The sequence below is a fragment of the Hippopotamus amphibius genome, chromosome 3 (genome assembly GCF_030028045.1).
Source record: "Hippopotamus amphibius kiboko isolate mHipAmp2 chromosome 3, mHipAmp2.hap2, whole genome shotgun sequence".
NCBI lineage: Eukaryota > Metazoa > Chordata > Mammalia > Artiodactyla > Hippopotamidae > Hippopotamus > Hippopotamus amphibius.
Window position 1 is genome coordinate 131060552 of NC_080188.1, and position 26514 is coordinate 131087065.

General features: G+C 58.4%; 1 protein-coding gene across 2 annotated transcripts in view; it reads left to right on the plus strand.

Moving 5' to 3' along the window:
* Positions 1–21650, plus strand: part of CARS1 (cysteinyl-tRNA synthetase 1) — a 43075-nt gene extending 21425 nt beyond the window's left edge. For both annotated transcript variants that reach the window (XM_057726889.1, XM_057726890.1), the window contains exons 8-23: positions 6143–6283; positions 6467–6555; positions 8163–8284; positions 11104–11216; positions 11694–11822; positions 12143–12272; positions 12356–12459; positions 12813–12910; positions 13088–13277; positions 13670–13738; positions 15897–15978; positions 17685–17765; positions 18279–18346; positions 20250–20309; positions 20685–20768; positions 21368–21650. In XM_057726889.1, the coding sequence (XP_057582872.1) occupies positions 6143–6283; positions 6467–6555; positions 8163–8284; positions 11104–11216; positions 11694–11822; positions 12143–12272; positions 12356–12459; positions 12813–12910; positions 13088–13277; positions 13670–13738; positions 15897–15978; positions 17685–17765; positions 18279–18346; positions 20250–20309; positions 20685–20768; positions 21368–21502 (1695 nt within the window). In that variant the 3' untranslated portion in view covers positions 21503–21650. The remainder of the gene's footprint in view (positions 1–6142; positions 6284–6466; positions 6556–8162; positions 8285–11103; positions 11217–11693; positions 11823–12142; positions 12273–12355; positions 12460–12812; positions 12911–13087; positions 13278–13669; positions 13739–15896; positions 15979–17684; positions 17766–18278; positions 18347–20249; positions 20310–20684; positions 20769–21367) is intronic.
* Positions 21651–26514: the final 4864 nt, after the last annotated feature.

Below are 26514 nucleotides of genomic sequence, written 5' to 3' on the forward strand. Positions count from 1 at the left end.
AGTAGTTGCAGCACGTGAGCTCAATAATTGTGGCACATGGGCTTCTTTGCTCCACAGCATGTGGGATCTTCCCGGACCAGGGCTCAAACCCATGTCCCCTGCATTGGCAGGCGGATTCTTAACCACTCTGCCACCAGGGAAGGCCCCAGTTGACTGTATTTATATGAGTCTGTTGCTGGGCTCTCTGTCCTCGTCCATCACTCTGTTTGTCTGGTCTTTCACCAACACCATGCTGCCTTGATTAGTGTAGCTTTACAGTAAGTCTTGAAGTCAAGGAGTGTCAGTCCTCCAGCTTTTCTTCTCCGTCACTGTTGTGCTGGCTCTTCTGGGTCTTTGGCCTCCTCTCCATATACGCTTTACAGTCAGTCTGTCAATATCTATAAAATAACTTGATAGGATTTTGATTAGGATTGAACTGAATCTACAAGTCAAGTTGGGAAGAACCGACACCTTGACAGTATTGAACCTTCCTATCCACAAACATCAAGTATCTCCCCGTTTCTTTGATGAGTTTTGCGGTTTTCCTCATGTACTTCTTGTACATATTTTGTAAGACGTATATGTACGTATTTCATTTTTCAAGTCCTAATGTAAATGGTATTATGGTTTTAATTTCAAATCCACTTGTTATTTCTTGGCCTACAGTTTTGTCTTCTTTCCCGATCAATATACGCACGGTCCCTGACCTCTGACAGTTTGACTTATGACTTCTAGGCTTTACGATGGTGCAGAAGCAATAAACATTCAGTAGAGACCATACTTTGAATTTTGGTCCTCTCCTGGACCAGCGATATGCAGTCCAGTGCCCTCTCGGGATGTGGGGCACCAGCAGTGAGCCTCAGCTCCCAGCCAGCTACTCGGGCACGAGGGTAAACCACTGATACAGTTACTCGGTGCCCAGACAACCACTTTGTTTTTCACTTTCAGTACAGTGTTCAACACATTATATGAGATATTCAGCGCTTAACTATACAATAGAATTGGTGTTAGATGATTTTTCTCAGCTGTAGGCTAATGTATTCTGAGCACGTTTAAGGTGGGCTAGGCTAAGCTATGATGTTCGGCAGTTTAGGTGTATTAAGTGCATTTTCAACTTAATGATGTTTTCAGCTTATGATGGGTTTATAATCTTGTTGTAAGTTGAAGAAGATCTGTACATTTTTTTCCCCCTTTTCTTGCCTTATTGCATTAGCAAGGGCTTCCAGTATGATGTTGGAAAAGAGTGGTGATAGGGGACATTCTTGCATTGTACCTCATCTCAGTGGGAAGGCTTCCAGTTTCTCACTGTTAAGTCTGATATTAGCTGGAGGCTTTTTGTAGATGTTTTTTATTAAGTTGAGGAAGTTCCCCTCTATTCCTCGTTTACTGAGAGTTTTTATCATGAATGGGTGTTGGATTTTGTCAAACGCTTTTTCGGCATCTATTGATATTATCATGTGATTTTTCTTTTTTAGTCTGTTGATGTGATGATTTCCATTAATTGATTTTATTATAAAGTTGAACCAGCCTTGCATACTCATGGTGAATTTGGCTGTGGTAGATAATTCTTTTTATACTTTCGTGGATTCAGTTTGCCAATATTTTGTTAAGGATTTTGCATCCGTGTTCATGAGAGATATTGATCTCTGGGGTTTTTTGTTTTGCTTTGTTTTGCTTTTTTGATAATTTTTATGTATTTGGCTGCACCAGATCTTAGATGCAGCATGAGGGATCTTTTAGTTGCGGCATGCAGGAATGTTTTAGCTGTAGCGTGCGGACTCTTAGTTGAGGCATGCAGGATCTAGTTCCCCGACCAGGGATTGAACCTGGGCCCCCTGCACTGGGAGTATGGAGTCTTACCCACTGGACCACCAGGGAAGTCCCGCCTCTTTCATTTCTGATATTAGTATCTGTGTCCTCTTTTTTTCTTAGCTGACCTGTTTTATCAATTTTATTGATCTTTTCAAAGAACCAGCATTTGGTTTTATTGATTTTCTGTATTGATTTTCTGTTTCCTGCTTTAATTTTTATTATTTCTTTTTTTTTTTTCTGCTTACTTTGCAGTTAATTTATTCTCCTTTTTCTAGTTTCCTAAGGTGGAAACTCAGATGAGTGACTTTAGATATTTCTTCTTTTCTAATGCATACAGTGCTGTAAATTTCCTCTAATCACTGCTTTTGCTGCATCCCACAAATGTTAACAAGTTATGTTTTCATTTTCATTTAGTTCAAAGTATTTAAAAATTTTTCTTGAGATATCTTCTTTGGCTGATGTCTTATTTAGAAAGATGTTTAATCTCCATGTATTGAGGGATTTCCCAGTTATCGTTCCATTGTTGATTTCTAGTTTAATTTCCCTGTGGTCTGATAGCACATGTTGTATGGTTTCTGTTCCTTTAAATTTCTCTAGGTGTGTTTTACAGCCCAGCGTGTGCTCTGTCTTGGTGACTGCTCCACGGGAGCTTGAGGGGAATGTGCATTCTTCCTGTCGTGGGATGAAGCAGCCTCTAGCTGTCAGTTACACCCAGCTGATGGATGGTGTCGTTGAGTCCAGCCATGTCCTTTTGATTCTCTCCCTGCTGGACCTGACCATTTCTGATAGAGGGCATTGACTTATCCAGATATGATGGTGGATTCACGTGTTTCTCCTTGTCATTCTGTCAGTTTTTGCCCCACTTAGCTGGATGCGCTGTTGTCAGGTGCATACGTGGTAGGGATCGCTGTGTCTCTGCAGAGAACTAACCCTTCACCACTATGTGATGCTCTTCTTTACCCCTGGTAACCTTCCTTACTTTGGAGTCTGTTCTGTTTAAAGTTAATTATAACTATTCTTGCTTTCTTTTCGTCATTGTCTTAGCAGGGTATGTTTTCTCCAAACATTTACTTTGAATCTTTCTATGTCTTTACATTTAAAGTGGGTTTCTTATGGGCATGATACAGTTGTGTCTTGCATTTTGATCCACTCTGACGATCTAGCTTTTAATTGGTGCACGTAGACCGCTGACATCCAGGGTGACTGTAGATACCGCTGGATGAATAGTGACTGGGTTTGTGACTGTTTTCTATTTGTTGCCCTTCTTCTTTGCCCTCCAGTCCTTTCCTGCCTTGGTGGTTTGAGTTGAGCACTTTACCTGAGTCCATTTTCTCTACTTAACTTAGAATATCAGTTATACTTCTTTTTTCCTTTTTTAGTGTTTGCCCTAGAGTTTGCAGTGTACATTTACAACTCATCCAAGCCCACTGTCAGGTACCACTGCATTCCTTTGTGGTGGTGGGAGTGCTTTACAACAGCAGGGTAATCCTGGTTCTTCCCTGCCCCCCCCCCCCCCCCCGTAGCTCTGTTGTCATCCCTTTCACTTGTGTATAAACACACACAGGAGATGTGTATGTGCCACGGAATACATTGTTGCTGTTGTCATTTTGAACAAACTGTTATCTGTTAGATCAATTAAGAATAAGAAAAATAAAATAAAAACTTAAAAGGTAAGGTTCACTTATTTCCTTTTTGATACTCTTCTTTGCTTTGTGTAGATAAGTTTCTGACCTATGTTATTTTCATTCTTTTTGAAGAATTTTTAACATTTCTTGCAGGACAGGTCTATCAGCAACAAATTCCCTCGTTTTTTGTTGTCTGAGAAGGTCTTATGTCTCCTTCACTTTTGGAGGGTGATTTCACAGGGTGGGAAATTCTAGGTCCGTGGTTTCCTCTCCACACTCCCCTTGCTGGCACGGTTTCTGAGGAGCAGACGGAAGAAAGTTTCAGGACTTTTGTCTTTATCTTTTATTTTCTGTGTTTTGAAAATGATAGGCCGAGGTGTAGTTTTTTTGGCATTTATCCTGCTCGGAGTCTTCTGTGCTTCCTGGATCTGTGGTTTGGCGCCTGACATTAATTGGGGAAATTCTCAGTCACTGTCTCAAACATGTCTTCTGTTTCTCTCCTTCTCCTCCTGGTATTCCTTTTGTGCACGAGTTACACTGTTGTTGTTGTCCCACAGACCTCAGATACTCTGTTCTGTTTTTTTTCTTTTCAGCCTCTAAGACCCAAGACATTTCGTTTCAGTTTTCAGTTTTGGAGGTTTCTACTGAGAGCTCTTTAAGCTCGGAGACTCCTTCCCCAGTTGGGTCCAGTCAGGCCCATCAGAGACGGTCTTCATTTCCATCTAGGCGCTTTCACCTCCAGCCTCTCTCTTTGATCCTACCTTGGGATTTCCGTCTCTGTGCTCAGGTTGCCCACCTGGTTCCGCGCGCGTGCTGCCTGCCTTGTCCGTTAGGGCCCTTAGCGTGTCAGCCACGGTTGCTTTCAGCCCCCGGTCTGATACTCCCAGGATCCCTGCCTGTCTGGTCCTGATGCGCTGTCTCTTCAGGTGGAGCTTTGCCTCTCCGTGCACCTTGTGGGTTTCCTCCTGAGTCAGTACACGGTGTACTGGGGGGGAGGAGCTGCTGCCAGTGGTCGGGTGGCGAGGGTGCGCTCTGCGGTCCTGTGATGGACGGTGAACACCACTAGTATCAGTTTCTCAGTCTCTCCCCTCCCCCCTTAGACGGGACAGGATGTGTGGAGGGGCCTGGAGGTGGGCGTCTCCCTCTCCCATGGTCACCGAGAACCCTGGCAGCGTGGGTTCTGGTTGCAGGTTCCTCCAAGGCAGCCTTGTGAGGAAGAGGAGGCTTTGTCGTATTTCAGAACAGCTCCTTTTCCTCCCCACCCCGCAGTGGGGGCAGGAGGGGGTTTTTCTCTGATATTTTCTGTGAGTAACCAGTTGGGCTCCTAGAGGTGACTCTCCCAAAAGTGCGGGGCATCAACTGCTGGTCGCCCCGGAGTTTTGATCTCAGGCTCACCCACACCGAGCCTCCGGCGGGGGGTTGGTTTCAGCCCTCGCCTCCCTGCCTGTCACTGGGTCCCAGGCGCTTCGTACCCCGTAGGTGGCGGTTCTCTCTGCCTGCCCGTCTCTCTCCAGTTCCGGGGGCAGCACTTTGCCCTGGGCCTGTCTTCCCTTTCGGATCTAAGAAGAGTAGTTGATTCTTCGTTTTGTGACCTTTTCCCCATTGTCGGAACAGAGTGGCAGCTTAGGAGTTGAGCTCATTTTCTGGTTTAAGCATTTAAGGCCAGACATTTTCCTCTGAGTATCATTTTTGCTACTTCCACATATTTTGACGTTATTTGCTTCTGAACAGTTTTTTATTTCCATTTTGCTTTCTTGTTTTGAAACCTAAGAATTTTGTAGAAGTGTGTTTGATTGGGACCTCATTCCTCTGCTCGGTCATGACCTGTGTCAGTCCCAAGGGTCGGAGTGGGCTTTCTGCCCCTGCGTGTGGGGCTGGCCCGGAGCCCACTTGGTGCCTGCAGCCCCCACCTCCCGGGAGCCCTGCCTCCTCTGCTCGCGGCCCCCTGGGCATCAGCCTGGTCCTGGGAGGTTTCCCCTGCCGCCCCCCAGCCCAGCAGCGCTCCCTTCAGTCTGGGAGCTGCTGCAGGGGGCATCCTCGCTGCCGCTTCCACGCCCAGGTCCCCTGCGCCCTCTCCCTCCACCCTTTGTTCTTGGCCCCCACCAGTGGACCGCAGACCGCCTGCCTGTCCCCAGGCCCCTGTCGGCTGCAGTTACCGAGCTGAAACACTAGATCCTCCAGGACAGAGCTCCAGGTCCCCCTGGCCTTCGGGGCTCAGGCCGTGAGCCTGACGCTGTCACATCACGTATCAGATGGACTTTTCTGTGTGGCGTGAGTGCCACGGTGACGGGACATGACTCGTTGTGACGCTGCACCGTTGTGGTCGTGACACGGGGCCCTTGGGCGATGGCACGTGGCCACAGGGCAGCGTGGCCTTGGAGACCTCCCACTGGGACCACAGCTCCATCTCCCGTTGTGAACCTGCCTTCGAGCACTCAGGTGTCCGGGCTATGGGTGACCACACTGCATGCGCTCTCGTCCCGCCCCACCGCCAGGCCTTCCCAAGCCCGCCCTAACCCTGCAGTCACGCAGTCAGAACTCTGAACACACCAACCTCTGACCCGCCAGGCCATCCATGGGAGCCCTGCGGCCTCCTCCTGGGCCAGGTCCCGGCTGTGCACGGCACGGCTGTGCATCCAAGGCCTTGACTGACGCAGATCGCCTGTGCCAGCTGTGAGCCCATGAACTTGCACGCATGTGCGGGTGTTCTGTTTCTTTCTCTTCAGGTGTTGCTGGAAGAAGCAAAGGACTTGCTTTCTGACTGGCTGGACTGCATGCACAGCAGTGAAGTGAGCGACAATTCTATTTTCTCCGAACTGCCCAAGTTCTGGGAAGCAGAGTTCCACAAAGACATGGAAGCCCTGAACGTAAGTGCCGCCGCCTGCCTTGACCTTGCTCTCTGAACCAAGGGTCCCCTCATGGGATCCAGACCATCTTCATTTTGCAAAGTATATTTGGTTTAAAATTGGGCGGGTGGGGGGTGGCGTTCCTGGGCTCCCAGCGGTGCCGCCACCGCTCTTCTCGAGCCAGGACTTTGTCCTCATCCCCAGGTCCTCCCTCCAGACGTCCTCACCCGGGTTAGTGAGTATGTGCCGGAGATCGTGAACTTTGTCCAGAAGATCGTGGACAACGGTTACGGGTGAGCTTGAGGCCCTGCTTGGGGCCGCCCAGCGTGTCGGGAAGGTTTTCCAAGGAGAGCAGCTCTCCTCCCGGTCCGGACCGGGAGCAAGGAAGTGCGCGCATGCACTGCCCAGGGTGGCGGTGCCCTGGGGCTCCTGTCACAAAGCGCCACGTGGCGGGCAGCTCGAACCACAGAGGTGTCGGTGCACAGCTCCAGGGCCCTGTGTGCACACGTGCCCGTCAGCCCCCCTTGCGTCCCGCTCTCCCCTTGTAAGGACACTGGTCGTCCTGGATTCGGGCCCACCCTCGTGACCTCATGTGAACTTGATTCCCTCTGTGAAGACCCTGTTTCCAAACCCAGTCAGACCCCGAGGTGCTGGGGCGGGGCTCCAGTGTCTGGTTGTGGGGGACACGTTTGAGCCGTGACCTGGCCGTGTCGGCAGCGCCTTTCCTCTGTGCCACTTGGTTCCCAGCTTCGGGGCTGCTTTGCGAGAGGCCCCTGTGGGTGTTCCTTGGTAGTGGCTGCCATTCGGACACGTGTTCAGCTGTACAGAGGCCACGGCCGGAATGGGGAGCACGTGGGTGGTGCTGGCTGCACCCAGCCTGTCCCCGAAACCCCTGGTGGACTTGCTCGGACAGCTTGGGGCCTAGTCCAGGACCTGGGGCCACCCCGCCAAAGGGGCTGACCAACACCTCTGCTCGGGCCCGGGCCTGCCCTGGGGACCACGGCGAGAGATGCTATAGGGAGCACCTGACCTGTGGTCTGCTGGGAAGCTCCCAGTGAAAGCCACACGTCGCAGGGGCCCCAAAGCAACAGGCTGCTGTATGTGGATACCGCCAGGTCTTTGGAGACGCAGGCCGCGTGGTGCGGCTGCTCAGAGTCTCCCTTGTGCCGGATCCCAGGGCGGGTCGGTTTCATCCTTGCTGGGCCAGGATTGGGCCCCAGATTGCCGTTCTCACCATCTGCCTACGTGAAACGCTTTTCAGATCTCTGAGAGCGTTTTTGGAAACAGGCAGCAAGCGGACGTGTGAACGGGGGCCCGGTGTCTGTGTGCGGGTGCCAGACCCCCGCCCTGGGACATGCCGCCCCCTCGCGGGAGGTGAGGCGGGCGGCGGCTGTGAGGAGCTGGAAGTGCCCGGCACAGGGCCCGGGCCGCGGGTTCTCGGGAAGGGACGGCGCCTCCTCGTGCCCCCACGTCACACAGTCACCACGACTGGGCAACTCCAGACTGTGCCAAGTTGAGCGACGTGGCCAGGGCCATGGCGAGAAAACACAGAGCGTCCCAGGCTGGAGCTATCCCCGTGCTCCCAGGAGGCAGAGCCTAGTGGGCCGGGCAGGTGGCAACATGTAGACAGAGGCGAGGGTGGCACGCAGGGTGGTGACACCCAGGTGAGGGGCAGGTCAGGGGGACAGGCTGCCAGGGAGCGTGGAGTCCCCGTCACAGCCCTGCTCGCCCCACACGGCGGCTGTGTTTGAACAGCCTCCCGGCTGCCCTGCAGCACAGCCGACCCGGAGGCTCGCGCACGGGGGAGGCGCGTGGCCGGAGCAGACACCCGACGGCCCGCGGGGGTCCGGGCCGCCCGCGAGCAGCTCGTCACGCCTCCCCTGATGGCTTTGTTTTGCAGCTACGCTTCAAACGGTTCCATCTACTTCGACACAGTGAAGTTTGCCAACAGTGAGGGACACTGCTACGGGAAGCTGGTGCCCGAGGCCGTCGGGGACCAGAAGGCCCTGCAGGAGGGGGAAGGTAAGCGGGTGGCCGGAGCCCAGGGGAGCCACGGCCTCGCCCACACGCGTGGTCATACCCTGCATGGTCGCGGTCGCCTAGGTCCACGGGGACCCTGGCTTGACCTAAAGAGATTTTAGGAGTTCTGTACACTACGGCCCTGGAATGTGTTATTACTGAGGAGAAAGCAGCATGAGTCGCCGCAGTGCCATCCTGAGACGTGGACGGACCTCAGGCCTCGGCCACGGGGTTGGGTTTGCTGATCTCTCGGCACCCAGTGGGCTGCGCTGGACACCCCCTGGCTGCGTGGAGAGGAATCAGACGATGGCCTGGTGAACAAGGGCACACGCACCCACGGGGGCGGCGGGCAGCCTGGCGAGGGAAGACCCCTGGGTGCTTTGGTCAGAGGCGTGCAGTACACCCCGAAAGGAAAAAGACACAGATTGTCTACTCACGGATCCCAGAAGTGGGGCCGGAGGGGGCACTGGGCGGGGAAAGGCAGTCCCCCATCCCAGGGCAGCAGCGAGCAGCTGTTACTTGTAAGCTGGTTGTGGGAAAAGCAGGGCAGGAACTTGTGGCAGGAGTCTGAAGCCTGGTCCTTATCTGGAAGTCCAGACTCGGGGTGTGGGCAGGGCTGTGGCACCGTGAGATGCCCAGTGCTCAGAGCAGCTGGGTTCTCAGCACAGTGAGTGTGACCCGTGTGTAATGTGTAATGACAGCCCATCTTGATCCAAACATTTTAAACAGAGACACAAGGCTTCTTCTGGACCAGGTGGGATTCTGTTCTCTACTCTCCCGCCCTCTGGGAATTGGGGGAGCAGTGCAGGGGCTGCTCTCACACAGCCGGACGCGTGCTGTTTACTCACCAGAAGGCACTTTGCCCGTAAAAATGTTCATCTTTTTTTTTTCTTTTTTTTTTTTTAAACCATGGCTACAGTTTCCACATTTCATTGTCCTTACATTTAAATTTCACCGTTAGATATACTTAGAGCATGAGTATATACTGGCCTTGTGTCTAGATTTTCGAAATGTGAAGATAAAGGGACAGGTAGCTGTAAGGATGTGACGTATTAGACACTGTAGAACGTACTAAACAGAGGCTCACGCGGGTGGTAAACTTGTAACTGTACACACTTGCACAGTTAGCGGCCAGGTGGACGTGAGTTTCTGGGTTGCGGTTGGAGGAAACACTGTCCAGGACTGAAGTGAGGTCCTGGGTTGCCGAGAGCCACTCAGGAGTCTGTGTCAGGACGCAGAGGCGGCTTCAGGTCACAGTGCTGTCAGTGTACAACAGTATGATGTTTGTACGTTTTGATCAAGGAACTTCACCTCAAGGGCTCTGTTCTAAAGAGATACCAGAACATAAAGCAGGACGACACAGAAGCACGGAAGAAGGACAGACTGAGTTTAACAGCGTGACCATCAGACCCAACGGCGTGTAAAGGTCACGGCCGCTGAGCAGGGCCGGGCATCGGGGCAGACCCTTCAGACCACAGGGCACACGGTGGGGGAGCCACGTCAGGAGACCAGAAATGACACCAGGAGGGGGAGCAGAGGGGTCTTTTTTAAAGTTTGCTGCATTCCTGAGTAACTGTGTTCATTATAAAACTTTAAAACCTCAAGGTATGTTATCTGTCCAATAAAGGGTGGGTGAAGAGAAGGTCACGGCGCCAGGTCAGATCCCGTTCTTGAATAACTGCCAACGCCGTGGTTCAAATGCTCCCACTGAGAAAATAGACACAAGACCAGAGGGGCGCTTGTCCTGTTTGTTGAATGTGTCTACATCCTGCTTACGTACATTAAAAAACTCGCAAACCCACAAATGAAGACACCAGCGTGTTAACAGCGGTCACCCCTCTGTTTCTGACTGTGGCATTTCCTCCTGGTTCTCTGTCGTGTTTCCCAAGTTTTCTCTGTTTGGCGCCTGTTTTACCATCTCTGTCTGTGTTCAGCGGTGCCTCCCTCCGCACCTGTTCTCTCCCGAAGGCGCCTTTTTCCAGGTTGTGCTGCCTTTGCAGCCTGGACGTAAGAATGAGTGTCATTCCCATTCTGGAATTTTCCACTGGGCGCTTGGTGAGGGCTTTTAGGGCCTGAGTGCTGGGCAGAAGCCCCGTCCACCCAGCACCCCACCCCACCCCCACCCCGCCCAGGGAATGCTCTCTGTGCAGGCTGGGCTGACTGGCCAGTGTTCATTTTCACAGCAGCTGGTGTGTCCACCCACCCAGCACGTAGTCTGGGGAGGTCTCCCGTGGGGCCATGGATTCCCTTTCTGACTGGCTTCGTCTGTGTTCTGGGGCGGGGTGGGGTGGTCTTCCCAGGAAACTGAGCTTGGCCCTGGGGAGCAGTGCTCCCTTTCGCTCTTGGGTTCAGAGACTGTCCTTAGCCTCCTGCCCGAGACTCCAGTGTGTGGACATGGGAGGACCAGCGAGGGTCCCAACGGCCACCTCCAGGCCCCGGAGGCCGCACAGAGCGGCCTGGCTCAGCCTCAGGCCCCCAGAACCGCAGCCAGGAGGCCCGCGGGCTGTTAGTGCAGGATCCCGCCTGCGCGAGCCAGGGTCCCCGAGGCAGGCCCTTGAGACCGGCGCCTCACGTCCTGGACCAGGCACTGTCGTTGTCCCAGACGAGGGGCTGAGGTGGGGGGGTGAGCCGTCCAGGCCTGCGGGTCATCACCCTTGGACATTGGCTCGTGAGGCCGTGGCTTCTGAGGTTACGGTTAGGGCTTCTCCCCCCGGGCGTCTCCAAAATCTGGTCCCAGTAATCTTGAAGGAGTGCTTGACCAAGTTAACAAGTAACTGAGTCGTCCCTGGACCGAGACGATTCCAGCCTCCCCATGTCCGCAGGTGACCTGAGCGTCTTGGCCGAGCGCCTGAGTGAGAAGCGGTCCCCCAACGACTTCGCCCTCTGGAAGGCCTCCAAGCCCGGGGAGCCATCCTGGCCGTGCCCCTGGGGAAAGGTGAGCGCCGGGAGGGGGCGGCGGGGGATGCATCCCAGGGAGGGACCCCGGGCCTGGGGCCGTCACCTCCCTTCTTTTCTGGGGTTTGTTTCTTCCCCTCCGTGGCTGGGGTGGGGGCGCTGGACCATCTCAGAGGCCCCTCTGTCCCGACGGTCTCTGACCCAGGGTATTAGGGGACGGGCCTGCCCTCCAACATCCCCTGCGACAACAGTCCTGGTGGCCCAGAGCCGCGGGAGGGGGTGTCAGGAGTGGGAGCTCCAGCAGGAACTCAAGCCTCAGCATAGCCTTGGCTGTCTTGGAGCTGGCTGTGACCTTTAGAGCCTGGGGCCCCCTTCGTCCTCCGTGTGTGGGCCTTGACCTCCGCTCGTGGAGACTTGGGCTCCCACAGAGCTCGGGGTCCTGAGGGTTGTGGGCCCGGGAGCGAGTCCAGGCCCGGCTCGGAGGGTGGGTGGGGCACTCATGCGTTCGGGTCCCCAGGGGCGTCCGGGGTGGCACATCGAGTGCTCGGCCATGGCGGGCACCCTCCTAGGAGCCTCGATGGACATTCACGGAGGGGGCTTCGACCTGCGCTTCCCCCACCACGACAACGAGCTGGCACAGTCAGAGGTAGGGCGGGCCGTGGGCACGGTCCCGGGCGGGAGGGCGGGCGGGCCCAGCAGAGCCTGGCCTCCACGTCGGGGATCCGAACCGAAATTATTGACCCGATTCCCGTGTGACCAGCCTGGCCTTCGGCAGCACACGCCGGGATTCCCACCAGGCGTCACCTCCTGGCTTGGGGTCCCGCTCAGCAGAGACGTCACCTCCTTCCACATGTCAGGTGCCCACAGAGGAGGCTGCACAGCCAGAAAGCGGCTGACACCTTCTGTCTGGCCCGCAGGGGCACCCCTGACCCCCGCTCTCACCCGCCCTCTGCCCTGTCCGCTCAGGCCTACTTTGGAAACGATTGCTGGGTTAGGTACTTCCTGCACACAGGCCATCTGACCATCGCCGGCTGCAAGATGTCCAAGTCGCTCAAGAACTTCATCACCATTAAAGACGCCCTGAAGAAGCACTCAGGTAAAACGACCCGGATGTTTCTGTCCTTGGAGGCGCTGGTGGGAGCAGCTCAGGAGGGTAAGGAGCTGTGCTTTTCTCCCCAGCCCGGCAGCTGCGCCTGGCCTTCCTCATGCACTCGTGGAAGGACACGCTGGACTACTCGGCCAACACCATGGAGTCAGCATTGCAGTACGAGAGGCTCCTGAACGTAGGTCCCGCCTCCCCGAGGCACCTCCGGTCCAGCATGGCGGGAGGGGCGCGGGGCCAAGGCCACGAAGCTGTGAGGGGGAGACCAGCTCCGCGATGCTTCCCTGAGACACCTCACATCACTGCCTGGGCGCCCTTCGTCCAGCCCCGCCTGTGGCTGCACCTGAGGGCCCCGAAGGTCAAGGTCGGACATGCTCATATAGCAGGAGGGCCCTCCCCTCCCCTCCCCACCCCACCGCCTGCATGAGGTTCAGACCCACCCGTGGTGGAGGCACGTCAGCAGAGCAGCTCTTTCCCAGGCTTTTCTGGGATGGAAAGGTCTGGAGGCTCTTAAACGGGATTTTCTAACTTCAGGAGTTTTTCTTAAATGTGAAAGACCTCCTCCGAGCCCCTGTCGAAGTCACCGGTCAGTTCGAGAAGTGGGAAGACGAGGAAATAGAGCTGAACAAGAGGTGAGCCGGCGCCTTGCCCCTGAGCCCCGCAAGCGGGCCCCGCGTCCGCCTGCCAGTGGGGAGGCCCGTGGCACCTTCCCTCCCGTGTGTGCAGAACCACAGCCAGGATGGCCGCCCTGGGTAGGGCTGCGCTGGGCCACGCGCCTGACGCTCCCCTGCCTGCCTCTTCCCGCTCAGCTTTTACGACAAGAAGGCGGCAGTACACGAAGCGCTCTGTGATAACGTGGACACGCGCACCGTGCTGGAGGAGATGCGGGCTCTGGTCGGCCAGTGCAACCTCTACATGGCCGCACGGAAGGCCACGAGGAGGAGGCCCAGCCGGGCCCTACTGGGGAGCATCGCCCGCTACCTCACCCACATGCTGAAGGTCAGCCCGCGGGTCACGCCAGCCACGCCACGCTGTCCCCAGGCCCTGCCATGCCCCTGCTCCCGGGACTTCCCCTCTTTGCCTCGGTTTGAAAAACCCAAGTGCTTTTCCCACAGGTGGCCCTAACGTGTGTGGACAGGTCCCGGGGCCTCTGCAGGGGGCTCTGTGGTCCAGCGGCCTCAGGCTGGGAAGGGGCCAGAAGGGCAGCGGAGCCAGGCCTTGTCCTAGGATGGGGGCGGTGGGGGCACCCGGCCTGGGTTTCCGTCTCTTCCACCCGGCAAAGCCATCGGCACTGGCGCCCGCCCCTTCCGGACACAGCAGCGTGTTTGGAGGCCCGGCCCCCACCTGCCATCTCTTAGGACCTCTTGTCCTGCCTGCTGGTTCTTCCCTAGATCTTCGGGGCCATAGAGGAGGAAAGCTCCCTGGGTTTCCCCATCGGAGGAGCTGGAACCAGCCTCAATGTGAGTAAAGCACACCTGGGCCCAGAGAATCTCCCTGCTGCCACCAACACCCCCCCCCGCCCCCCCAATACCGTGCTCCCTGCTGGCACATCTAGACCAACACCAGGTTCCGCCTGCACTGGGCTCTCCCACCTGAGCCCCACGTGGTCACATCTCGGCCTGGCTGTGGGGGGGGGTCACACTTAGCCCCTGTCCTCACCGCCAGCTGTGTTGTCTGTGTGAGCTCCGTCCCAGGAGACCAGGCTGCACGGGACGGTCCTCAGCGCCCGGGCAAGCTGCGGCCTCGGCCACGGGCGTCCCCACGGCCACGGGGCCTCAGGAGTCTCGTGCCCTCGCTTCCTGGCACAGGTGCAGCTGTAGGCGGGTGACATGTGGAACCGCCGGTGCGATGGGTCTGTGCGAGTGAGAAAACTCGCCAGTGGTTGTCAGTGTCTCCCTTGCTCTTGGCATCCAGTAGGCATGCAGTTTCTGCTGCGTGAGGACCATCATGTATGATGGGCACACTCTCAGGTTCATCTCAGACACGCTTACCCCCTCCTCCCCTGGTCAGGGATGCTCTTAGTTATTTGGTTGGAATGTGCGTGTAAATCCTACATGTAATGGGGTCAAGTCCAAAGCGAGAAGGCAAAACCTTAAAGGTCCTGTTACCCAGTGACAGGTGGCGTAAGGCTCCCTCTCTTGCAGACGGAGTTTAGGGATGTTTCCCAGGAGCTGACTTCCACCACCCCCCGCCGCACCCCCTGCCACCGAGGCCCCACGTCAGCCTTAGAAGTGGCTGTTGCTGTGGGATTTGATACTCTGTAGAAAGAAAACCCACCCAGTTGCTTTGTTTTCTTATGTAAGCGATACTAGATGTTTACTTTCTTTAAGAAACACAGACAGACATACACACACACGCACACACCCTCCAAAAACACCTCCTAGGTTAAAGAAAGTATGCCTTTGAACTTTATAAAAGCACGTCTACATTGGGTGCCTGGTGTTTGTGGCCCTGGGCGGCTGCAGACCTCCCCCGAGCCACCTCAGCGCCCTTTGAGGTCGGCTGCCTGGAATTAGCAGCCGCAGGAAGTGTGGTGGGTGCCCACTGGGCTGCAGGACGGGCCAAGGTCACGCCTCTCAGAGTTCGTGGACTAACTCCCAGACCTGAATTGTTTTAGGAGCAGGTCTTGAACCACCTAGTACCAAACGGTCCACAGCACACGCTAGGGTGGTCAGCTGGGCCGCCAGGGTGCCGGCCTGAGGGCCTCCTCCAGGCTGACCTCAGGACGCAGGCCAGCTCCCCGCAGGGAGTAGCTCCTCTGTTGCCGTGTGGGTGTGGGGGCGGGCAGGCGGGGTAAAGACTGGACACCCCGGAAGCCTGACCCCCCTGCCCTCACCACCAGCAGGCATGGCCTCGGCCCACGTGCAGGACTGGGCTTGAAGTGGTTTAGGCCACAGTGAGGGCTTGGAGGCCTAGCCGGCCTTTGCATTTGATTGTTAGGAGTTTGGTGACTGAGCTGCTGAATGACGTAACTAAGAGGCCGGGGGAGACCTTGTTCTACAGTCTAGTGGAAAAATGTGGTAGATGTGACAGAAAGGTTTTCCGTAAAAACACTATTTCTCTGGTGTGGATCCATCCTCTTGGGTTCTCCTCTTCCAGTGGGCTTTGCATCCCAGGACCGCCTGCGTGTCACTGCGGGTGGTTCAGTGTAGCGCAGACGCCAGGGTACGTGTGGACGGCAAACAGTTGATGGTAAACAGCGTGTGTGTGGCCTCAGATCAGACCGCAGCACGACTGGGCTCCGTGGTGCTGGCCCCAGTGGACGGGAGACCCCAGGCCGGGAGGAACGGCCTCAGCCTCAGAAAACCATCCCTCTAGGAACGCCCAGTGTCACCTTAGGGACGGGCTTTTAACAGCCGTGCGTCTGCCTGAGACAAAGGGGCTCCGTGAGCCACTGGACAGGGTCGCCCACGGGACTCAGGCCACTGCAGGGAAAGGGGGTCCTCTTGCTGTCCCGTCTGCACCGCCGTGTGGGGCGCCCTAGACGCGGGTCACCGTGGGGCATCCACCAGCCGCTCGTCCTGCAGCAGCCCCGCCCTGCGGCCTGTGTTCTGGGCTCTCTCCTTTACAGACACGAGGGCAGCTGGTCTCTCTGTGACCGGGACGTTCTCTCCGCAGCTCGAGTCCACGGTCATGCCGTACCTGCAGGCGCTGTCGGAGTTCCGGGAAGGAGTGCGAAGGATCGCCCGCGAGCACAAAGGTGAGGCCATCGCGGGCTCTGTGGCCACTGCCTGGCTGTCTGTACGTCTCCTCCGCAGAGATATCTGTTCAGGCCCTTTGTGCGTTTTCAGTCGGGTCATTTGTCTTGTTGAGTTGTCGGAGCTTTCTCTTTATTCTGGGTGCTAGACCCATTTCAGATATGCAACTCGGAGGAGGGTGGAGGAGAAGGCCAGCTCCTAAACAGTGAAAAGGTTTGGAAAGAAAGCCTGGAGGGACGTTGGAGCCCCGTGGACCAGAGCAGGTCTCAGATGAGGGGAGGGTCGCTCTCAGCCTCGTGGAACCCACCTAAAGGACAGCACCTGAGCGACCCAGGGAGGGTGTCCCTCCCCCGGGATGTGGCAGGGTCGGGCCAGAGGGTGAGGAGGGGAGTCGGTGGTGGTGATGGGGGCCGGCCCGCTTCCCTTCCCGTCCCGGAGAGCAAGCGTCCGTCAGGCACGGGCCTCGGCTGGTGCCCCCGGGGTCTCCTCAGGGCTCTGGGGGGCCCGTCTGAGCAAGGGGCCCCCAGGGGCAGGATGAGAGGAGGGACCCAGATGTAAAGGGCGTCGTCCCCCCAGCCCTGCTGTGTGGCTGGAACGGAAGTGGGCGACTGCCCGGCCAGCTGCACGTGTGGCTGGGGCCTGGGGGTCCCGTCCATTCATTCATCCGTGAGCGGACCTGTGGGGCGCCCGGACAGGTGCGTGAGGGACCACGTGGTCAGTGCTGTGGGAAGGGAGGGAACACAGCAGGGCAGGAGGTACCCGCTGGCCCAGTTCCTGCCCCCAAGCTGAACCGCGCCCCCCTGAGGTCAGGGTCTCAGAGCCCGAGCGCTGGCGGTGCAGCTTTCGGCGTGGGCAGGGACCTGTTGGTTGGGGTTGAGCCCTACGGGCTCTTCATGCCCAAGTGCAGACGGGCTGGCCTTTCCCCACCGCGTCCTCCCCGGTCTGTGAGCCTCCCGAGGGTGGGGCCTGGCCGGGCATCAGACCCCCTGGGGGCGTCCGCGATGGCCTTTACAGGACTGTCACGGGGTCCCCCGAGCTCCTGGGCCTTCACTGGCCCTAACTAGGTGACACAGAGGGTAAGAGTGTCTGGGCCTGAAGGGCCCGTCCAGTCAGACCCAGAGGCCACACCAGCGGTCTGCTCAGCCCTGTGTGCTCGGGCTGCTTCGTGTGTGTTGTCTGTCCTGGAAGAGGCACTTCCAAGCCAGCGGGCCAGCCGGGCTCCCCGGGCCTCTGACCATTCAAGCCCGGCTCTGGGCGGGCACCTCTCTCGGGTGGGGCAAGGCCTGGCCAGGAGCGCCAGTGCCCAGGGCAGAGTGTTTCTGAGGTGGGGTGTGGGCAGTGGGATGCGGCTGCCTCTCTCGGGGTCGCGGCGCCAGGGCTGCGGGGGCTCAGTGTTCCAGACGGCTGCCCGAGCGACCGGGGAGCTCACTTCTGTGCAGCAGAGCACTAGTCTCCCTGGGCCTGCTGCCGACAGGGCTTTCCCTGCTCAGAGTCCCTGGGGCCAGTCCACGCGCCTCCAAGGTGCACAGGCGCGGGGCCTGGGGGGCTGCTCTGGGCTCACCGGTGGCCGCGACGTCTGTGGCTCCGCTTCTCCTGCCTCCGTGGCCCGTGGAGCAGCCCAGCCCCCTCCAGAGGCGCAGGGAGCGCACTCGTGTGGGGCCCAGGTGTTCCCGTGCCCTGAGGACTGAACCGCTTCCTGTGTCCACAGTCCCCGAGGTCCTGCAGCTCAGTGACGCCCTGCGGGATGACGTCCTGCCCGAGCTGGGAGTGCGGTTTGAAGACCACGAAGGTGGGTCATCTGGACGTGACGCCGGGTCAGTGGGAAGGACACTGGGGGGAGATTGGTTTTGAAAGGAAGACCCAGGACGGGTCTGAGGCCATTGCATCTTTATGTGGTGAACCTGCTGTGATGCCGGGGCCCCGGGGGGCCTGTAGTTGTACCTTCTTGGGTGTCACCGGCCGCACCTCCTCCCCTGCAGCCTGCCCGGCGCCCCTGTTTCTGCGGGGCCGCTGCCGCCTTTGCTTATGACCCGTCACTGGGGAAGCAGCCTGTGTTGTGCGTGTTGTCAGTGAGTCCTCAGCTTGTATTTCAACTTGGGGGTTTGGGCTGCACAGAAAATTACTGGATTTTAAATGCTCAGACAAATGTCTTATTTTATGACTCCTGGGTGTCGGGTCACACGCACAGTTCACGTGTGGCCTGTGCAAGCAGAAAGGAGGGGCCCCACCCTGCTTCTCTCTGGGGGCGGGAGTGGGGGGGCAGGGCTGGCTCAGCCTTGTCTCACGCCCGTCGCCCTTTCAGGACTGCCCACTGTGGTCAAGTTGGTGGACCGAGAAACCTTGCTGAGAGAGAGAGAAGAAAAGAGAAGGGTGAGTGAAACCAAAATGACCTGAGCTGGGTGTCTGTGGGAAACGTAAAGATCCCGGGCGCTTATCACCTCACCTTTAAGAGCTAGCGTTTACACTCTCATTATTAAAGTGCCGGTGTGTATAATCATCGGAGGGAAAGACTAACTCGCTAGGTAACTACTTGGCGATTTTCTAACAGTAACAAAATCCAGCTTCTAAAGAAGGACCCAGAGTATAAGGGAAGGTTCGTCGCTTGTGCTAAACTGCGGGGCTGGCAGGTGTGGGCACACCTGGCTCTCACCTGGAGTGGTGCCTCCCTGTCCCTGGGGTTGGATGTGTCACTGTCACACCTCCCCCCGCCCCCGGCACCCGTTCTTCTCGCACCTCCCTCGTGAGCTGCTGCACCTCCGTGAGCAGGACTGAGCCGGGGGCTCCGTGGGTGGGACAGTCGCTGCTCTCGGGGACCTCGGTGCCTCGTAGGACAAGCAGCAGCAGAACCAGTACCTGTCAGAACCGCTGGGCACAGCACCTGGGGCGGGGGACCAGGAAGGGGCCTCAACAGGTGTCCAGAAGGAGAATGGATGGGTGGGTGGCTGGTCAGGGAGAAGAGTGGTGAGCCCGCCCTGGGCTGCACTGGGGACGTGGGTGTGGACGCCGGAGGGGCCGCGCATGAGTGGGAGGATTAGGGAGCCCAGGCGCTGGCGGGAGGTTCCAGGAGCTGGATTTTGACCCCGTCCAGGCCTTTCTCAGTCCCGCCCCCTCCCCGCCTCCCCAGTCTCCATCCTGTTCGGTCACCCCTGCTGGTGTCACACATGCCCCAGGTCCCTTTCTTCCTGTCCTTGGGCACCGTGGGGCTGACTCCCGCTCTCCCCCCCAGGCAGCCTGAGCGCCTCTGCCCGCGTCGTCACTGGCTGCAAGGCCTTCGCGGGAGGGACTTGCCGTGCATGGCGCCTTCCTTCCAGTAGCTTGTGTTTCCAGCCGAGGGACTCCCACCCCAACCACCTGTGTGTGGAGGCGCCCGGGACCCAGGCCTCGGCCTCACCCCAAGGCTGCGGGCCGCCCCTCATAGACAGTCTCTTGCTCCCCCCAGCCCGCGGGATAAACGCCTCTTGTCTTGAAGTAGAAAGGCGAAGGTCCTAGGCACCCGTCTCCCCCTCCTCCCTCCACCCCAGCCCCTCCTGCTCCAGCCCCTGCTCTGGTCACGTTCTCCGGTGACAAGGTGCATCCTGGGGCGGCCCCGTCCTTGACCTCTGCTCTCTGGGACCCTCCCTTCCTCCCCTGTGACCTGACCCCATCCCACGGCCTCTCTGCCACCCATGGGCCTGTGACCCCCGAGTTCTCTCTGGCCCCAGCCTTGCCTGTGCCCAGACTCCTGTGTCCAGCCACCTACCTGAAGGCTCCGCTCGGCCAGGAAGGACCCGGAACCCAAAACGTCCGAGAGGGAACGTGTGACCTTTACTCCCAAAACCCGTTCCTCCTTCTTGTCTGGGGCGGGCGTCTGTCCACGTGGCGGCTTGAGCCTCCCGAGGCAGCCTCGGGCCCCTCCTCACCATCACCCAGCCCAGCACCCAGGCCGCCCTCTTGCCTGGCCGCTCCCCGCCTGGTGGGGAGTGGGCTCTGGCTCCCTCCTGCCCTCCCCAGGCGCCCGGGACCTGCTGGGGGTCGGCCCTCGCCTTGCTGTCCCTGGTCCCCCACCCGACCATGGCCCCCCGCAGCCAGGCTGGTCCCTGGCCCTCACTTCATGTAGTTGTGCTGCACGTGGCCTCGTGTGTGGTGTCCACTCACTGCCCTACGGCCAGAGCAGGGTCGAGTCAGAGCCCAGCTCACGGGGATGGGCTGGGAGGCGGCGGGGGCTTGTCCTGTCCCCCTCCCGTCCAAGAGGGGCCTGGGCAGCTCTGGCTCACAGGGCGTTTGCTGCCCCCAGGTTGAAGAAGAGAAGAGAAGGAAGAAAGAGGAGGCTGCGAGGAAGAGACAAGAACAGGAAGTAAGGCCTGCTTGGTGGGGGGTGGGGGGCTCCTGGCAGAAACGCACTTTGACCCCATGCCCTGCCCTCTCTGCCTTCTTGGGGCCTCCCTCCCCAGTGGCGTCCCCACGTCCTCACACAGTGACCAGGGAGGCCAGGAGCCCTGGGCAGGGCAGACGTGGCTGCTAGCTCCAGGGCGGTTTCTGTGGCCTCCACCCTGCTGTGCTGGGCGCACGGCCGTCCCCCTGTTCCTGCAGAAAAACCTGCTTCCTTGCTTCAGCTTCCCTCTGCCCGCATGTCGCCCCCTGAACTTGGGGCTCGGTGGGAGCCGACACAGGGTCACGGGTGTGGGGCCCCGCACGGGCCCGGAGCAGTAACCCCGTGTCTGTGTTCCAGGCGGCAAAGCTGGCCAAGATGAAGATTCCACCCAGCGAGATGTTCTTGGCAGAAAGTGACAAATATTCCAAGTTCGATGAAGATGTAAGAAGTTCTTTCTATCTTTTCAGAACTTTGTCAGACCATAACACTGGGCTGACAGAGCTTTTTGAACTCGGGTGAGAAGATTCTTTGTCCAGGGTGCGATCTGCAGGAAGGCGGGCTCGTGTGGGGCTGTTTTAGGTCCAGCACGTGTGGCCCAGTGCCCGGCGCCACCCCCTCCCTCACCGCGGCCCAGGGGCCCTGCGCTGGGCGTCGTGGCCTGGGCTGGCTGATGGGGTTGTGGGACGGTCCCCCACAGGCAGTCCAGAAGGGCCACGGCACAGATGTGCCGCTCCGCCAGGGGCTATTCAGCGCGGCCACTCACGGCCGCTTTGTTTCGAGACCCTCCGGCCTGCCTTACCGGTCTCGTACACGTTTGCTGATATCAGAACCATGTCGACCCTGGTGGGGAGCAGCACCCCTCGTCCCCCAGGCAGGAGGGCGCCCCCAGGATGGTCGCTTCCCAGAGGCTGGGACAGGCGCCCCGGGTCGGGGCACTGGGTCCAGAGCGTGGCGAAGGGGAGAGTAGATGCCCGGCGGGTGGACCCGTCCGGCTGGCGGGCTGGGGGCCCGCCGTGACTGTCTGTACTCTTGCCTCTCAGGGTCTGCCCACACACGACGCAGAAGGAAAAGAGCTGAGCAAAGGGCAGGCCAAGAAGGTGAAGAAGCTCTTCGAGGCACAGGAAAAGCTGCACAAGGAGTATCTGCAGTCGGTCCAGAACGGAAGCGTCCCGTGATGGCGGGCCCAGACTCCCTCCCGCCCGACGGGACTGTGCCCGCACCACACGCCTGTTTACAGGGGTCCTTGGGGCCTAGGTCAAGGATCCTGTCTGGAGAGGTCCAGGCCACCGTCAGCTCTGAAACGTCAGTAATAAAATCTTCCAAACGCGAGGCCGGGCTGTGTCTGCTGTCACCCTGCACGGTCAGCGCTCGCGGGGCCCGGCCGGGCTGCTTGGTCAGCAGGTCACGACACAGGAGCTCAGGCCACTGAGCAGCTTCGGCCGAGGACTGTCCCCTCCCCCCCGCCCTTGTGCAGACAGCTCTCGGCTAATCTCTGGTGTGTGGACGCATTTGGAGGCATTTGAGCAGGAAAAAGACAGGCTCACGCTGGCTGAGCCCACTGGCACCACACACAAAGGCTGTGCAGCCGGACCCGCAGGTTCTGCTGGGTCAGCGCGGCGCCCTGTCTCCGCAGTGATTCCACGGGCAGGCGGGGGGTGGACGGCAGGGCCGGCTCAGCACGGCTGGTGGTGAGATGGGGGGGTGGTCTCAGCACTGCAGGGCAGCCGTGTCCCCAGGTCCCAGCGGAGGGCGCGTGTCCTCACCACCTGCTCTCGCACGTTTACTCCTTGGGCTGAGAATCCCCACCGAGCTCCACGGGGCATCCCCAGCCTGGGTAGAGGTGGGGCAGCGAGCGGGGCCAGGTCGGGTCCGCGAGGACCCACGTCGGAGTCCTCGGTGCCGGGCGGATGGGCTGGGGGCGCCGTCCGGGTCTCACTCGTGGTGATGGGGTGCACAGCGGCCTGGGGCTGGGCGCCGGCAGCGTCCAGTGGGGGCCCGCTCACCCTTCCCCCCCGCAGCCAGCTCATAGGAACATCACTCCCGGAGCAGGTGGGAAGCAGCCTGCTGGCTGGTACCGGGTGCTCTCAGGGGCCCTCACCCCCCCCAGCCACACGTGGAGCACAAGGCCTGTCACCCCATGAGGACGGGGTCTGAGGATTAGTACGTCCAACTTTTGAACCTTATATATGTTTTACGTTTAAGGAAATATACCAGTAAGAAAAAAAGCCCCGAAAACAAAGTGGAACAAACCCAGGGCAGTTTTCTACCTAACCAGTCACCCCAGCACGTAGTGGATGAAGCGACAAAGGCCTTATTATTGACCCTTGTGGTTCCGGGTTGACTGGCTTCTCTGGGCAGGTCTGGGTCAGGGCCCCCACTAGGTGCGATCAGAGGACGGGGTCTGGGCCCTGAGTGGGGGCTGCTGGGGGTGGCCTCCCGGTCGGCGGCCTCAGCGTGTCCCCTGGGAGCTAACCTCAGAGGTCACGCAGACCCTTCGCTGTGGCAGGAGTGGTGAGGGGCGGGAACGGGTGGCAGCTGTTTAGGAAAGTGCCACCTGCCACAAAACCACAAGTCAGACCAGTGAGAAAAGGGCCCTTTGGTTGATCTGAGGACCTGCCGCTGTGCTGCACATCGTTCGGGGGGGTGTTCCGAGGCCAAAGCCATTGCATTGTGGGGCCCTCCGGGGTCGGAGGGGGAGGAGACACGTGTGTTAACACCAGCAGCCCCACGTTCATTGTGAGGAAAATGCCGGAGGAGCGCGTGCTTGGGAACAGTAGGTGTCGCCCGGCCGTGCAGGCTGGGAGGGGACCACCTGGTGGCCGCGAGCACCCCCACAGCCAGGTCCCAGGCTCTGAGTGCCGTCCCTCTCCTGGGAGAAGCAGCTGATTCCGGGCCGAGGGCAAATGCACGCGGAGGCCCAGGGCATCAGCGCCCCCAGGGGAAGGGTCCCAGACGGTGGGGTGGTGTCAGAAGGACGCGTGATACCAGGGCTGGTATCCTGGGGTTGATCCTGGACAAGATGTAACCGTCAGGAAACCACGTGAAAGGCACGGGGACCCCTGTGCTGCAGCTTCCTGGGAACCTCTCATTATTTCAAAGTAAAAAGCTCAGGAGCTTCCCCCGGCCGAGTCTGGGACAACCTGAGCACTGCAGAGAAGGAGTCCCTGAAATCCAGACATCCGATTATTCTCAGAGGTAGAGGAGACAAGACTTAATAACTTGTCACCACTGGAGGTGACACCTGGTCCACAGACTTACAGTGGCAGGGTGAGGACCTCTGGGGTGGTCCAGTGGTTAGGACTCAGCACTTTCGCTGCTGTGGCCCCGGGTTCAATCCCTGGCTGGGGAACTAAGCTCCCCCAGCACCACGTGGCATGGCCAAAAAAATGTGACAGGATTAAACATCTCTCTCCATGGGAACTGTATTTCAGAGCCACCAGTGGCCCCACTGAAAGGGGCGGCTGTGTCAGCGAGTAGACATGGACAGAGCAGGACAGTTAGAAAGCCTCCGTGCCGGGGCCCTGAGTGCAGCCCCGACTCAGGCCAGGGGTGTCAGTGGACGCTGAAGCCCCTGCTGAAAGTTGGGAGCTGACTGTTTTCATGATGCCAAAGCGTCACCCCGTAGGTGGCTTGTTGGTCACAGGGGACCGGGAAAGGTGCACCTGTCACCTTACAACGCTGAGCTCTGCCCATGACCCCGCCCCCCACCCCCCAGCACTCAGCCTTGGCATCCCCTGAGAGGACCACATGAGCCTGAGGGGTCCCCCAAGGGGGAGAGCCCAGCCTCACCTGCACAGAGAAGTCTTCCCACTAAAAACATAGAGTCAGTATTGAATGAAGCTTTTAGACCCGTGCCACCCGGGAGCTTGTTAAATCTCAGACCCTGACTCAGATCTGGGTGATGCTGGCAATTCTGCATTTCCTCCAGCCCCCCGGGTGATGCTCCTGCCTCGGGTTGGCAGCCCCACCTGGAGGAGGAGGCCGTCCGTTTCACTTCCTGCTCACGGGCAGTACTGGGGACCGAGACAGACAGCTGATGCCACAGGGAGGTGGACGGACTCATCCAGAAGGCGGGGCCCTCCTCGGGACTTGGGAGAGACTCGAGAAACAAAACCACCACCTCCCGTGTATGAACCTTGATGGCTTTGAACAAACCAGCCACAGGGGGGTCTGGGGACACGTGCGAAAGGACCAGGCGTGGTGTGACACGGAGGACTTCTTGGTGATTCTGTTGGTGCGATCATGCCAGCTGTGTCCACACATGCCCTCAGTCTGGGACCATGTGGTGTGAGGCCCGTGATTCAGGATTCTTCAGCCAAGAAAGCTGATGAAGCCAGCCCTGCAGATGCACGTGGCCACACCTGAGTGACCGGTATCTATCTGTCCGCTAGGTCATCCTCTCTGCCTTCCTGTGTTCCAGACTCTTTGCGAGCAAATGTTGTTTAAAACATGCCTCCAGGAAACCCTCTCATCTTTAGTGGAGGACGGGGGTGGTTGGGAGGCTGGCGCCTGCAGGGACTGGACTAGGGGCCGCCCCCCAGGAGGTACCCATGCAGCCTGGCCAGGAGTGTCCTCACTGTCCCCTTTGCACCCTCACAAACTACGGCAGAACCTTCTGGAACACGATGGGGTGGAAAACTTTTTTTAACTTCTTAAATATCAATTCACCTGTAAAACGTGTTTCTTTTTTGTGTGTTCATGAAACCTCTTTCCAGTGTTAAGAGCCAGAATTGTCTTCCTGCTTCTCCCCAAAGAGAAATCGTTTGTATTTTCATGATTAAAAAAAAAAAAAGATTCACTATTTAAAAATCAATCATGCAGAATATTACTAGAATAAAGTAGCGATGGAGTGTCCCCTTAAGGACATCTAGAGTGAACCTGTAACAGTTTGGGGACAGGCTCCCCGACTCCTTCCTTCTGAGTTTACAGATACACCCCGTGCCGGGCAGCCCTCTCTTCACACGGAATAGACGGTGGATATCTCCTGATGTCAATACACCGCGAGCTCTGCTTCCGCCTCCGTGTCTCCACGTGTCTGTGCCATTAGAGCATCGTGACCTGGGTGCCACCACCCTGGGGAGGGATGTCGGGTGCTTCTGGGGCACCTGAGAGAGACTTCTGCCAGCCCCAGGGGTTACTCATTGAGCAGCCCCCCCGAGAGGCAAGGGGCAGGGTCCCCTCCAGGACCAGGTTGGTTGTGGTCCAGCGTTTCTGAGCTGCGAGGCTGGGGGAGTCACCCAGCTGTCTCTGTTTCCTCCTCCAGAGGTGGAGACAATGGTGTCCACTTGGGACATCGCTCGGCCAAGGCTGTGCCATTATTCAGTGGCCCTGAGAGGGGGCACAGTCTCTAGGTGGGAAGGAAGACAGGGCGGCCGTCCTCCTGAGCTCAGTCTGGGGGGAGCTCAGGCCAGCCGGCCAAGGAGCAGAACCAAGGGCAGGGCCGTCCCTGAAGGGTAACTCCCTGGGCTCCCCACGGCCAGGGGACCTGCGCACAGGGGCTGTTGACAGGTGTGCACAAGCTCAGAGCCTGGTGGGGTCAAAGTTACAGTGGTAGGAAAACAAAAGCCACAAGGTGGCCAGGGGCCTTGGGGTCCTGATCCCAGTACTTCTCAGCCCTGGTCTTAACTTGGCATCATCTGGGAACTTTTAAACAACCAAATGCCCGCTGTGCCTGCCCTGTTCTGAGTCCACCGGGGGCAGCAGGGATTACAGAGGGTGCTGCACAGCAGGCCGGCAGGGTTCGTGCGCACCAGTGTGCCGCTGGGCAGCGTGGAGGGTGGGCGGCAGCAGGACGGGCTGTGCCCTCGAGCCAAGGGCACGAGGGGCACCTTAGCCTGTGCTGAGCAGGACCCTCCCAGCTAAGGAGGAACCAGCCCGGTGGAGCCCCATTTGCTGGTGCTTCTGCTGCCAGTGTGTGGTCAGCAAGGATCTGTCCACAGGATGAGAGACACCAGTACGCAGCTCCGGTGTCAGCAAAGCTTGGGTGTTTGTCAGAATGAAAGTGCCTTGAGGGACTTCCCTGGCAGCCCAGCAGGTAAGACTCTGTCTTCCAATGCAGGCGGCGTGGGTTCGATCCCCAGTCAGTCAGGGAACTAGATCCTGTGTGCCACGTGGTGCAGCCAAAAAAAAAAAGACACAAGACCCCAGGTGCTGGGAGTGGTTTGGTTTCTTTGTTTTTTTTGGCCGG